At 35.6% G+C, this 14,343-nt stretch overlaps 1 protein-coding gene across 1 annotated transcript in view; it reads left to right on the forward strand.

Moving 5' to 3' along the window:
* CAND1 (cullin associated and neddylation dissociated 1) overlaps window positions 1–14,343 on the forward strand; it is a 70,007-nt gene that overhangs the window by 26,878 nt on the left and 28,786 nt on the right. Inside the window, exons 3-8 of the mRNA XM_051846406.2 lie at window positions 1,946–2,100; window positions 3,760–3,883; window positions 5,361–5,617; window positions 5,709–5,814; window positions 8,451–8,596; window positions 12,257–12,549. Coding sequence (XP_051702366.1) covers window positions 1,946–2,100; window positions 3,760–3,883; window positions 5,361–5,617; window positions 5,709–5,814; window positions 8,451–8,596; window positions 12,257–12,549 — 1,081 coding nt within the window. The remainder of the gene's footprint in view (window positions 1–1,945; window positions 2,101–3,759; window positions 3,884–5,360; window positions 5,618–5,708; window positions 5,815–8,450; window positions 8,597–12,256; window positions 12,550–14,343) is intronic.

Below are 14,343 nucleotides of genomic sequence, written 5' to 3' on the forward strand. Positions count from 1 at the left end.
GCTCCCAGTGCATTAGCAGGAAGCTATATTAGAAGTGGAAGAAATGGGACTTGAACCAGTGCTCTGATATGGGATGTGATATTCCAAGTGGCAGCTTTACCCTATTTAACACAACTCCACCCCTACTCTCTTCTTTTAAAATTTGGAAAAGAACTTAAAAGGATTTTGTTACATAAATAAGGAGGACATTAGAAATTCTTTTGGCTTAATAAGGTGGAGTTTGGTGGTAGCAATAAGGGGTCCAAATTGGCAAAGTGATACATATTGGATGGAACTTCCATTGTAGGTAAACCTTCCTGTTACTAGATTCCTCAGTAGCCTTTTTATTATTAAAAAGTTATGTAGTTTGTGTGTGTGTGTGTGTGTGTGTAGGGATATACTGACTCTCTAGGTATTTTTTATTAGTGAAAGATCTTCCAGATCCGAAGCCAGGAGCCAGGTGCTTCTTCCTGGTCTCCCACGCGGGTGCAGGGCCATCCTCCACAGCCTTCCTAGGCCACAGCAGAGAGCTGGACTGGAAGAGGAGCAACTGGGACTAGAACCCAGCTCTCATATAGGATGCCGGCGCCGCAGGCGGAGGATTAACCAAGTGAGCCACGGCGCTGGCCCCGAAAGTTATGTAGTTTAGAAGGCTAAAGAGTGAGGAATGAAAGTCTCTTCAATTTCATGATACTGTGGGTCCATAAACTGAATCTGCTCGCCTAACGTGCAGACTACTAATCACAGTGGTGATGGAAGAAAGTAGTTGATTTTGCAGTGCACAAAGCAAGCGGTCATGCAGCTGTTGTTCAGTTTCCAAACATGTCGAAGGGTTAAGGGCGTTGAATCTTACAGATTAAAGTTGGAGGTGAGCAGTGTGATCATCTTGTGTGCAGGTCTCTCTGGTTAGTCCACAGTGCTCATGTCCATGAGACTAGCATGTTCTGAAAATGCTTTCATGGCAGAGTGGGCTCCAATCTGTGTGTAGTTTATGGGTAGATTATTGCCTTGTTTAATCAGTTCCTAAGGTTCCTGTGAAGTGTCTCAAAATGGATTCTGATGTTAGGATATTTACATTACAAGTGATCACAATTATGTGATCTGAGATTTCATGGAGCTGGCCTGACCCATATAACCCTCTGTTAATTTAGTGAGTTAGTCTAGTAGGGAGTTGACTGGTAATCATCAAACCTGGAGACAGAGGAACTGCAAGCTAAGGGAGGAAGACGGGGCCTGATAAACTCTACATCAGAGGCATTAAGGCTCTGTCCTTAATGTGTTGTACTATGCAAATTAATAGTAAAACTAGTCTTCAAACAGTACTTTATACTTTATGTGTCTGTGTGGGTGCAAACTGTTGAAATCTTTACTTAGTATATACTAAGTTTTTAAAAAAGGCATTAAGGATAGGGGCTTGGTTTTACTGTGATGGAAATCAATGGAAGGTAATTGAAAACCAATTATAAGGAGTTTATCAAGAATTCCTTTTTTTTTTTAAAGATTTATTTTATTTATTTGAAAGAATTACAGAGAGAGGTAGAGCCAGAGAGAAAGAGGTTCACTTCCCAAATGACCGCAACAGCCAGAGCTGAGCTGTTCTGAAGCCAGGAGCCAGGAGCTTCTTCTGGGTCTCCCATGTGGGTGCAGGGGCCGAAGGAATTGAGGCATCTTCCATTGCTTTCCCAGGCCAAAACAGAGAGCTGGATTGGAAGTGGAGCAGCCAGGACTCAAACCAGCGCCCATATGGGGTGCCGGTGCTGCAGGATGCAGCTGTTAACCCACTGCCCCACAGCGCCAGCACCAAGAATTTCTTTTCTATCCTTATTTATATATTATTTAGATACAGGTATATGGCATAAATATGATATTGACAGTTGCTAAGCAATAATTAATGTTTCTCCTTATGTATTTTTCTGTTTTTGTGTTTATTTGGATTTTACAAGAATTTTTCTTCTTTGTATTACAGTCTTGGCCCTTTAGTGAGTAAAGTAAAAGAATACCAAGTAGAGACCATTGTAGATACCCTCTGCACTAATATGCTTTCTGATAAAGAACAACTTCGAGATATTTCGAGTATTGGCCTTAAAACAGTAATTGGAGAGCTTCCTCCAGCTTCCAGTGGTAAGCAAGAGCATTTTTTTCTTCCTGTTTTCTTTTAAATGGAGGTGTTTCTCTCCCATCTAGGTCTCTGTCCTAGAAGATCTTTCTTGATAACTCTTTGAGCAACTTAAAAATTAAGTCTGAAGCCTTATTCTTCTAAAAATTAAATTTAGTCTTGAGTACTACTATGTGCATAAATATATGAATGCCAATTCTGAAGGATTTTTATATGTTGGAGCAAGATTTTATACTGTGTGTACTATGCAGACTAGAGTTATGCCAATCCATACAATGGGAAAGATAAGCAGTATTAATCTTTGCTGTGTGAAGAATTTACTGTATAAAATGTAACACAGTTATGAAAGCTATGGAATACTTCAGTTTACTAGTAGCTTAAAAATGGAAGCTTTTACAGCTACTTGGTAATTAAGCTTAAAACTGTAATTAATTAATTTGTTAATTAGTTAGCTTTTGGGCTCTGACAGAAATGTTGAGGTAATGTAGATTGAACTATTGATCTTTGACTACTAAACTGTTGCTCAAATTAACAGTCTAAAAGTTGTCTTACATGCAAATAGGTTGAAATTAGATTTAATTTGGTATAATGTAACTTGAGTACATAGTTTTTCACTCATTTATTGAATACGTATTCCTCCTTTATTATACTTGTTATGCTAAATGCTGCATGTGTGTTATTTCACCTACTAGAAACTGCAACCCTAGGCGGGGGGTCTTAAGTATCCACCCTTGTTTATAAGATGGGATAACTGAAATTTGAGAGATTAGATTAACTCAGAGCTTTTAGGACTTGGTTGAGTGAAGATTCAAATTCCTTATCTTTCTAGTCCAAGACTGATCCACTGTATCATAAGTGTTTCTTTACCCTTATTAACGAGTTACATATTTCCATTAGATATTTTATCAGCTCTGAAGGTATATTATTTATAATTGTATTAGCTGTTATTGATACTTTCCTCTCTTTCCCCTTCTTGTTGAAACACATTTACATTTAGCTGATTTCTCATTCTAACAATTTTTTAAACCTTTCAAATTGTTACTGTCACAGTTCCTGTTGCTCTCACTTACCAGTAACAACATGAGCTGCTGTAAAAAGTAATAACCCTGATATGAGTCTTGGAACAGCATTTCTATATTATAATATAGTTGTAGAGTCTTGAGTTGGAATGAATCTTATTAGAGATTGTATCTGTTGAAATTTTTTTTTTTTTTTTTTTTTTTTTTTTTTTAGGAAACTATTAACCATTGGAGCTCAGAATATATATTTGTTAATTCATTGCCATTCAAAAGGCTGGGTTACCTGAAAAAAAAAAAAAGTGACTCAAGTATAGAAAACTCTTATTGGTACTTTTCCAGTCTGGCACTATGGCTACCACAGCTCCATGACAGTATTCATTCTAGTGCATAGAAATAGTTATACAGTAGAATCAGCTGAACCTATGTTATTTTCCTTATGTACCATACCTCCAGTTGTTAGTTGTAATTCCTGTTTATATCTGACAAATTGTTTTATTGAAAAGCAATCTGTTTTGAAAGACATTTTCCTGGCATAGATCTCCTGGTTCTCAAAATCAAGTGTAGGATTGTTGAATGTTTGATAACTGCTATGGTAGAATTCGACATGCTTCAGTTGAAATTATTATTGATTTCTTATTCAAATAGGTTCTGCCCTAGCTGCTAATGTCTGTAAAAAGATTACTGGACGTCTTACCAGTGCAATAGCAAAGCAGGAAGATGTCTCTGTTCAGCTAGAAGCCTTGGATATTATGGCTGATATGTTGAGCAGGTAAATGTGCCTGTTATTTATATCACTTTTGTTTATTAAAACCCCTCTGGTAAATAATAGTAAAACTTGGAACAAAATTATTCATGTTTAAATTGTGAATGCTTTACAAATGTGTGTGGTTGGGGGGTGAGGGAAGAAATAAGCCACTTAGTGTAATATTGAATAACAAATATATATTTTATAGATCTGACAAGTAATAAAATTGTGATTTAAAAATTTTCAATATTTTATTTTGTTTTACTTTCGTGTTCTGTTTAGTGGTCTATTTAGATAAGGAGATGTTCCTGTAGGAGCTACATATTTTACAGTTAAAAAAGCTGCTGGTAGTTTTTGACAACCATGTTTATACTATTTATTTTGGGAAAGAAAAAAGCCTACCTTTTATACATTTGGTGTTTTTCTGTTTATCTTTGGATTTCAGACTTTGGAAGATCAATCTAAACTTCTAGTAGAAAATATCTTTAAAGGACATGTCAATTTCAGTTGATCCCTGATTATTAGAATCATTATAGATTTTCATTATTTGTATATATATATTTGTGACTAATGTAGTTCAACTTAAAGATAATCAAGTGCCTTTGTGGGGTGTGTGTGTGTGTATAATGTATCATCCTACCACACAAAAAGCTTTACTGTAGGAGTAAGAAAGATGGTTATAAGACATGCAGATTAAAGACTAATTGTGGAAGCATAGTATGTTTTGGAGTTTAAAGTGGAAAGGATCCAAGGAAGTTTGTTTATTGATGGTATGGCTTTGAATTGAGTTTTGAAGAATGAGTAGCACTTCAGTTGGCACATATGCCAGTGTGCATAGTTTTGGAATAAGCAAACATTGTATTTTAGTTTTTCAGAAAATAAAATAGATAGTAGGAAATCATTCTGATGGGTTGGGGTCATATTTTGTTGGGTGGGAAATTTATACTTATTCAATAGGCAGCGAAAATGTAATCAGACTTTGTCCACTGAGTGATTTGATCACTGGTGTTGAGCTGGCCCATTATAGATGCTTGAGTACTATTGACTTACTGAACTGTACATATGAGATGATTTGAAAGAGAGGTGTTGGACCAGCAGGACCAGTGCAACTTAGTGAAAAATAAAGAAATTGTGAGTTTTTGAGTGTTGTGAACCTTTGAAAAAGCTATACTTAAGCAAATATGATTTAGATGTCTTAAAAGTGATAACATCATTACTTGTTTGCTTGTTTGATGTTTTCCCAATCCAGTTGGTAGGGTGTCCTGTAATTTAGTGATATGTCTAGATTCCAGGAGTTAGTTTGGCAATATAAATTTCAAAGCAGCATTCACTTAGATTAGCATTTCGGTTGGATTGGTTTAAATAGTGAGAATTCTGTTTTCTTTTCATTCTAATTTGGATTTGTCTCAAATATTTACATTGAAGTCAGAGACCAGGCATTTTAGTAGTGCTCAGATATCTTTAATTCATTTGCTTCTCTTTTTCTTTATTTTATTTTAAGGCAAGGAGGACTTCTTGTTAATTTCCATCCTTCAATCCTCACCTGTCTACTCCCCCAGTTGACCAGCCCTAGACTTGCAGTGAGGAAAAGAACTATTATTGCTCTTGGCCACCTGGTTATGAGCTGTGGAAATATAGTTTTTGTAGATCTTATTGAGCATCTATTGTCGGAGTTATCCAAAAATGATTCCATGTCAACAACAAGAACCTACATACAATGTATTGCAGCCATCAGTAGGCAGGCTGGTCACAGAATAGGTAAGAAACTTTAAAATGCTTTGAGATTTCTTTGAAAAAAAAAAAAAAAACTCTAAATACATATTTTTAAGAACCCATATGCTTTTCTTAGGTGAATACCTTGAGAAGATAATTCCTTTGGTGGTAAAATTTTGTAATGTAGATGATGATGAATTAAGAGAGTACTGCATTCAAGCCTTTGAATCATTTGTGAGAAGGTAAGTTTTCAAGCTCTTTTTTTATTTTTTTTCCCTTAAGAATAGAATAATAATTTAAAAATAGGTTAGGTGTATGAAGATAAATGGCTTTTTGTATTTCTGATGTCTTAATTATATATAGTGAATTTCATGTCTTTTTAATAGTGTTTTAGGTTTCTTATGTACCTTTTGCTAGGACAATGATTCTCCATTTAGAAACCTGGACCTATATTAATTGTTAAAGTGAACATATAGTTAGGAATAAGTATTAAAATTATATAAAAATTATATAAATAGGATCAAGTGTCTGGTAATAATAATAGAATTAAAAGGCAGAGAATGTTCCAATACGGGAAGCAGTCCACACAGCAGACTCAAAGAATGACAGTCACTTTAAGTAACAGTGTGACCTCAGAATCAGACCTTAAGGCTTCCTGGTCTGGTTGAAAAGCCTGTGAAGCATCTCAGGCATAGAAAGCCAACATACTGTGGCCAAAAAAAAAATGTTCTACATGAAGGATCTCTGTGAGTGAGACCCCAGCCCCAGCGTAAAGAAGTGGCCATCAAAGAAGGATGTTCTTTCCTTTAAATGGATGAGAGAACTACCACCTTGCTTATGGTCTTGTCCAAATACTGATGGAGTTTGTGGATTCAAAAGGCTTCCATAGCCGAGGCAGCTCATGCCAAGAGCCTTGGGTGGTCACTGACATAATACATAAGAGTGTTAATTTAACAATTAACAAGAGGAGTTACTGTGCACTAACTCCTCAAGCAAGACCTCTATCCTCAATGAGTTTTATTATGAAAGTTAACTATAAAACTAGTTCTCAAATAGTTAGTGTGTGTGTGCAAATAGTTGAAGTCTTTACTTAGTATACAGTTGGTCTTAAGTGTACAAAGTTAATTGAAAATGAATCAATGGAGAATGGGACAGGGAAGGGGAGAGGGAGGAGGAGGAGAGGTGGGAGTGTGGATGGGCAGCTATGGTGGGAAGAATCACTGTGTGCCTCAAATTGTTTTTATGAAATTTGTATTCCTTAAAAAATTTAAAAAAATACAAGAAAAAGAAGAAAAAAGAAACTTGGATCTAATGAATTTTTTTTAAAGTTAATAAGACTTGTGCATATATGGGGGTACTTGAAAAATTTTGAAATCCATGCATAAAAGGAGTCTTCAACAAGTTCATGGAAAGTATATGTTATGAAAAAAATCATTGCATGAATTTCAAATTTTTTTGCATCAAAATAAACTTAATTTCATTTTCTCATAACTTTTTTGAAATAATCTTATATGTACTAAAAGGCAATATAGGTTTTGAGTATCAGATTTTTTTTTTTTTTTTTTTTTTTTGCCTTTGGCTAGTGTAGTAAGTCTCAAGTGTCTTGAGACTTCACTGGTGTTATATACAGTTATCCCTTACAACTCATCGTTCTGAGAAGCAGATTTATAATGTCAATTTTTTTTAAATGAGCATCTTTTAATTCCATTTTCTACAAACCTGTTTTTTAATTTTTTAAAAGATTTTTATTTTTATTTGAAAGAGTAACAGAGCAAAATCTTCCATCCGCTAGTTTACTCCCCAAGTGTTCTCAACAGCCACAGCTGGGCCAGTATGAAGCCAGGAGTCAGGAGTTTTCTTTTGGGTCTCCCATGTGGGTGCAGGAGCCCAAGCACTTGGGCCATCCTCCGCTGCTTTCCCAGCCACATTATCAGGGAGCTGGATCAGAAGTGGAGAAGCTGGGACTTGACCAGCATCCATATGGGATGCTAGCACTGTAGGTGGGAGCTTAACCCGCCGCACCACAGTGCTGGCCCCCATTAGAGTGTCAATTTTTTTTTTTTGGACAGGCAGAGTTAAGACAGAGAGAGAAAGAGAGAGAGAGAAAGGTCTTCCTTTTTCTGTTGGTTCACCCCCCAAATGGCCTTCACGGCCAGCGCGCTGCGCTGATCTGAAGCCAGGAGTCAGGTGCTTCCTCCTGGTCTCCCATGAGGGTGCAGGGCCCAAGGACTTGGGCCATTCTCCACTGCCCGGGCCACAGCAGAGAGCTGGACTGGAAGAGGAGCAACTGAGACAGAATCCGGCGCCCCAACGGGGACTAGAACCCGGTGTGCCAGCGCCTCAGGTGGAGGATTAGTCAAGTGAGCCGCGGCACTAGCCAATAGTGTCAATTTTTTAAAAGCAGAAATTGTGTGATTCATTTTTATCCTTCTAACTGAAAAAAAATTTTTTCCTTTATTGGCTCAGTGAACATTCATCTGTTCTGTCCTCTCAATGTATATTTTGAAGACCAAGCCTAAAGAAATGGACACTGCCATTTTTACAAATAATCCTAGTTGCTGAAGAGTACATTTGTTTGAACTTGATCTTGTAGTAATACCTTGGGAAGATAAAAACATATACCGATTTCTGTCTGTACCATCCCACATTAACCATAACAGGTACAATGTGGTGGGGTGGGGAGTTTTTTTAAGATTGATTTAAGACATGTAATATGATAGGTTAACCTTGTAAAACATGAAGTCCCTGATAAAGTTGAATAGGTCATTGTTATTAAATAGGATGGGGACTGTTCCCTATGTTATAACTGATAAGAAAAATGTGGTCAATTTGAATCAAGGAGAAAAAAATTCAAAGCAGCTTTTGTTTTTGTCTTCAGATGTCCTAAGGAAGTATATCCTCATGTTTCTACCATTATAAATATTTGTCTTAAATATCTTACCTATGATCCAAATTATAATTATGATGATGAAGATGAAGATGAAAACGCTATGGATGCTGATGGTGGTGATGATGATGATCAAGGTATTTCAAGTTAAATAGAAGGAACCCATTAAATTTTCATGAAAGTATTATAAATGGAGATGTTTCTTACCATTCTTATCTCAAATTCTCATTTTTTAATTAATAATAATAGAAAGGAAAATAACCTTTAACAGTTGACCATATCAAATTGATTGTTAGGGAAGTGTCCAATACATTGAGCTGATAGTGAGGCAGCACATTCAAAATGTCTAGAAAATCAGCAGTTAATGCTATTTTGGTAATAAGTTTTCCAAATTTTATTTTTTAATACAGAAAAAATATTACGAATCCTTTTCTTTTGACTAGCAACTATATATAAATTTTGTTCTTTAGTATTTAAAAAGGTTTTTAAAAAATTAATATGTTGATATACATTCTCATAGCAGTTTGGTTGAATTTTGAAAGAGTAATTAGTTTCCTTATACATAAGCTTAGTTATTCATAAAACATCCTAAGTATTGTTCTTTTTAACTTTTCTGAATAACTTAAATATTTCTGCCTCTTTTTTAAAAACCAACATTTTATTTTTATTTATTTGAAAGGCAGAATGACAGAAGAGATAGGGCCAGGACTGGGCCATGCTGAGGTCAGAAGCCTAGAACTCCATCCTGGTCTCCCATGTAAATGGCAGGGACCTAAGAACTTGGACCACCCTCAGCTGCCTTCCCAGAATCACTAGCAAGAAGCTAGATGAGAAACAGAGAAACTGGCACCCCTATATGGGATGCTAACATTGGAGGCAACAGCTTGACCCACAGTGCCCTAACACTGGCCTCTTATAAATATTTCTGAGGCTCCTAAGATTGATGTTGTTGACACTGTGATTTGTGTTTACTCTGGGAAAGAATGCATGGTTAGTTGTTTTCTTTTTGTATTGGAAGAATCATAATAGAGATATTTAAATGGATAAATTGTAAACTATATGAGTTGTGGGTATCTTTTTATTTTTTTTTAAAGATTTTATGTATTTATTTGAAAATCAGAATAACAGAGAGAGAAGGAGAAAGAGAGAGAGATCTTCTATCTACTGGTTCACTCCCCAAATGGCCACAACAGCCAGGGTTGGGCCAGGCAGAAGCCAGGAGCCAGGAGCTTCATCTGGGTCTCCCATGTGGGCACAGGCGCCCAAGTACTTGGGCCATCTTCTACTGCTCCCCAGATGCAATGGCAGGGAGCTGGATGGGAAACAGAGAGCCAGGACTTGAACCGGCACCCATGTGGGATGCTAGAGTTGCAGATGGTGTCTTAACCTGCTATGCCATAGCACCAGCCCCTATTCTTTTATTTTTGATAATACTTTTAGTGTGATTCTTTAAATATATTTATGTAATTTATGTACAGATTTTCCTGCAAAGTCTTTAATTTCACCCATCCTTTTAAAAACTACTACAAAAATCTTCTCTTCATCCTGTATACTTTTAGCCAAATTTCTTTCTGGTACAGTAGAACAATGCTATTCAGTTCCTTTCTTCCCCTTCTATTTTAAAGCCACTCCTCCAGTAATGGACAGGGTTACAAATTACTGCAAATGTTGACTCATTCAGTGCCTGCAACACTTCTTTTTTTAGCTTCCAGGATACCACACTTGCCTGATTTTAACCCTGTCGTTGTGATTACTGCTTCTTGGCCTTCCTTGCTGATTCTTCATGTATGTGACCACTGGGCTCAGTCCTTGGACTTATTCTATTACACCCTTAGTTTTCTTGATCTCATGTTTTTCTGCTTTAATTGCAGTATACTAACAACCCAGATGTAGTGTTTCATTAGCCTTTTAAAGCCATCTCTGAATAGCATCTCCAATCTTTGTTTCTCAGGCCAAAATTCCCTTCCACCCCAAGGATTCTCCCCTTACTTCGAGGGTTATTTTCTTTATCATACTTAATCACTTTCTGACCTGTTGTATTTGATAACTGCTGGAACATAAGCTTTGTGAAGGCTAGAAATTTTTATCTCTTGATTTACTCCTTTATTCCAGTGCCTAGGACAATGCCTGACACACACAGTAGTTGCTCAATAAATGTATTCTATTAATGAAGGGGAACTTTAGCTTATGCTTTGAATATCTGTTGAAGAAAGCACTAGCAATCAATACTTCAGGTTTTAAATGTTGGTGTTTAGTGTGCTAAAACCAGTCCCTTCAACTGTTTTATGAGTTATGTGAATTAAAATAATAAAATAATGTAATTTCACTGATTAGGACATTTGTTAATTTTTTAATAACCTTATTTTCAATAAAGCATATTTCTGGGAGGCAGTTTGTATAGTGTGTTAACCTGGGAAAAACTTCATTCATTTGTTTTATTTTGTTCTTTTCCTTTTTTTCTTCATTTCTATTTGAATTGAGAGGGAGATATACAGACAGAAAGATCTTCCATCCACTGTTTCACTCCCCAGATACCCCGAACAACCAAGGCTGGGCCAGACCATAATCAGAAACCCAAAACTCTATCTTGGTCTTCCACATGGGTGCAGGGACTCAACTCCAGCTCTGTATTTGTTTTCTTGTATTTTTTTTTCTTGTATTGTTTTTTTTTTGTATTCCTTTTCTTTTTTGGTAATGCCTTTTAATTTTTATTTAAATATTTATTGGTAAATGAATCAAATGCCTTATGATTAGGCTTTGGTTGTTTTTTTTCCCCCTCTAAAATATGCTAATATGAATGAAATTAAGTGAGCCTATTTAGGATCTTTTAAGACCTGGCTGGGTACATTTAGTGTTTTTTAAACTAATGGGAATATAAGTCAGTAAAGATCAATCATCCAGGGGCTATAGTCTTAGCTAAGAATAATAAAATTGTTATATAATTTTACACTGTTGTAAGAACTAATTTTTTTTTTCACTTTTCTGATTTTGTACTACTCAGCTGATCCAGCTTGATGGTGTTAGCAGGAAATAATTTTTAGAGATTACATACACACACAAATAGCACACAACTTACCTGTCAAGTATAGATAATTAAGATATAATTCTTACTGCTTGTGCTTGGAATATTCAAGGTTTACCATTAGGAGTTTGGAGAAAATGGTACTCTTTTAAGTAGGCAGCATTTTCTGGTTAGAAAGTATTTACGACAGAACTGTGAAAGGTAGACTATGCATATTTGTTCCAAATAGCCCATTAGTAAACCTTACCACAAAGCCAATGTCAAGAGTCTATCTGCCCCCAGAAAATTAGCTCTCCAGCATGTCCTGGGATTGGTACCCATTCTCATCACACAATCCATAACTACAAATCCATTTCACAGTTTATCTTATAAACTCCTCCACCATTTGTTTGATTTTTCTGTAGGGTTAAGTAAGTCCTTTGAATTTTTTTTCAAAGGCTGAAAAATTTATGATTTTATGAATATTTATATTCCAAGTGTATTTAATGTATCAATTTTAAAGGGTTATAAGTAAGTAACAATTCATTACCCACAATAAAAGGGAAAATGCTTAACAAATTAAAACCATAGACATGCTCATTTTTCTTTAGGGGTTAATTTATGTACAAATTTATGTAAGTAAGAAGCTCTACATTTGTTTAGGTTCTAGCTCTTTTTAAGCTTAACTATTACTATATATGTTAGTGAAAAGATTAGAATAACAGTTCACCTTCTGTATTAAATAATATACTTTTCTTATCATTAATAGCCTGTTCACATTAAAACTTCCCTTTAGGGAGTGATGATGAATACAGTGACGATGATGACATGAGTTGGAAAGTGAGACGTGCAGCTGCTAAGTGCTTGGATGCTGTAGTTAGCACAAGGCATGAAATGCTTCCAGAATTCTACAAGACCGTCTCTCCTGCACTGATATCCAGATTTAAAGAGCGTGAAGAAAACGTGAAGGCAGATGTTTTTCATGCATACCTTTCTCTTTTGAAGCAAACTCGTCCTGTGCAAAGTTGGCTGTGTGACCCTGATGCAATGGAACAGGGAGAAACACCTTTAACAATGCTTCAGAGTCAGGTTGGTTTAGACATGGTTTCAAAAGTTGTGATGGTCAATGTGATCTTTTTAAAATTTTTAGATAAATCTTCAGAAAATCCTGGTGTATGGTTGTATAGTAAATATATTTTATCAGAAGTATTTTTTGATTGATACACAATATTAAATGATTTAAGATCCAGCAAATTTTAATGTTTGTCTTTAATAATGGAGTCTTCAAACTGTAGAATCAGACTAGTTGTGTTCACATATCAAGCTTCACTCCTAATTTGGCTATGTTATTTTGGTGGATTACTTAGTTATTTCATTAAAGCTCATTCTTATTTGTAATTAGAGTTTACTTAGCAGTATCCATCAAGGATAGGTTTTAGTATAGTACCTACTGTTTACTAAGTGCCTAATATATGTGAGCTCTTACTAATAAAATCATATTTTTTCACTTGAGGGCATTTTTTTCCTAAGATCATAAACATCAGAGCTATGTAGCTCCCATTTATTAAATATTCAGTACATACTAGTAATTTTTTCTATCCTGTATGTAATTCCTATAGCAGCCTTATTGAGTACATAAATAGTATGCCCATTTTGATATATTACCAAACAAAGTTTCTTTTTTTTATTTTTTTAAAGATTTATTTATTTATTTCAAAGAGTTACACAGAGAGAGGAGAGGCAGAGAGAGAGAGGTCTTCCATCTGATGGTTCACTCCCCAGATGGCCACAACAGCCGGAGCTGCGCCAGTCCGAAGCCAGGAGCTTCTTCCGGGTCTCCCAAGAGGGTGCAGGGGCCCAAGGACTTGGGCCATCTTCTACTGCTTTCCCAGGCCATAGCAGAGAGCTGGATTGGAAGAGGAACAGCTGGGACTAGAACTGGCGCCCATATGGGATGCTGGCGCTTCAGGCCAGGGCATTAACCCGCTGCGCCACAGCGCCGGTCCCCAAACAAAGTTTCAAAAGGGATTAAAGCAAAGGAGAGGTGTTCCTATACCATATTATCTTATTTTGAAATAGTGTAAATAAATAAATTTTTGGTGACTTTTTCATAAAGATGAACATTGAAGAAGTCAGGTATTGCTTGGTTGAATTACCAGGAATTCTAATAATACTTTGGGAAATTAGATAATTTATTTTGTCTCTAGTTCACAAGTCATTGTCCAGTTATATGTATCTATACAGTGGTGTTTTTAGAGGGATTTTTACTGTTGTGTGTATACTTTTGGCCTTTCTTGTTTTGTTTGCTTTTAATTTCTGCTTGCTTTGCTCTTGAGGAAATTAGAAGCTCTTTTTATTGCCCAATATCCATCTGTAAGATTTGTCAGTAGACACCCTATTAAATTTTACTAACAAAACATTAGAAAGTTTAGAGCAAGTGTTTTTGAATCATACGCCCGCTGTTGATAGCTATATTTTAAGCGAGATTGCTTTCATTTTACCAACAAACTGAAAGCCAAAAAAAGATCCTATTCAATGCTTGTTTTTCTATAATATGCCTTATTTCCTTTGGTGCTTATCTGTTTACTTTCTGTTCAGAATAACATCATGCTCCCAAGTTTTTGGTTCAAAGATATGTTACTATTTGATTTTTTTAGTGTACTTTGTATTTTATAATTAAAGTGAATAAAGAAAAACTAATTTGTTGCTGTGTGGAAAGCTGATAGCTTTTCTTTAATTTAACATTATCAAACAAATATATGAGAATGTACAACACATATATCAGACATAGTTGCAAGAGAATATATTTAATGCAACAAACTTCTTATATGTGAAATTAATTGTTATATATAATACATGAACAAACTTAGTTTGTATTCAGCA

The sequence above is a fragment of the Oryctolagus cuniculus genome, chromosome 11 (assembly GCF_964237555.1).
Source record: "Oryctolagus cuniculus chromosome 11, mOryCun1.1, whole genome shotgun sequence".
In the NCBI taxonomy this organism is placed as follows: Eukaryota; Metazoa; Chordata; class Mammalia; order Lagomorpha; family Leporidae; genus Oryctolagus; species Oryctolagus cuniculus.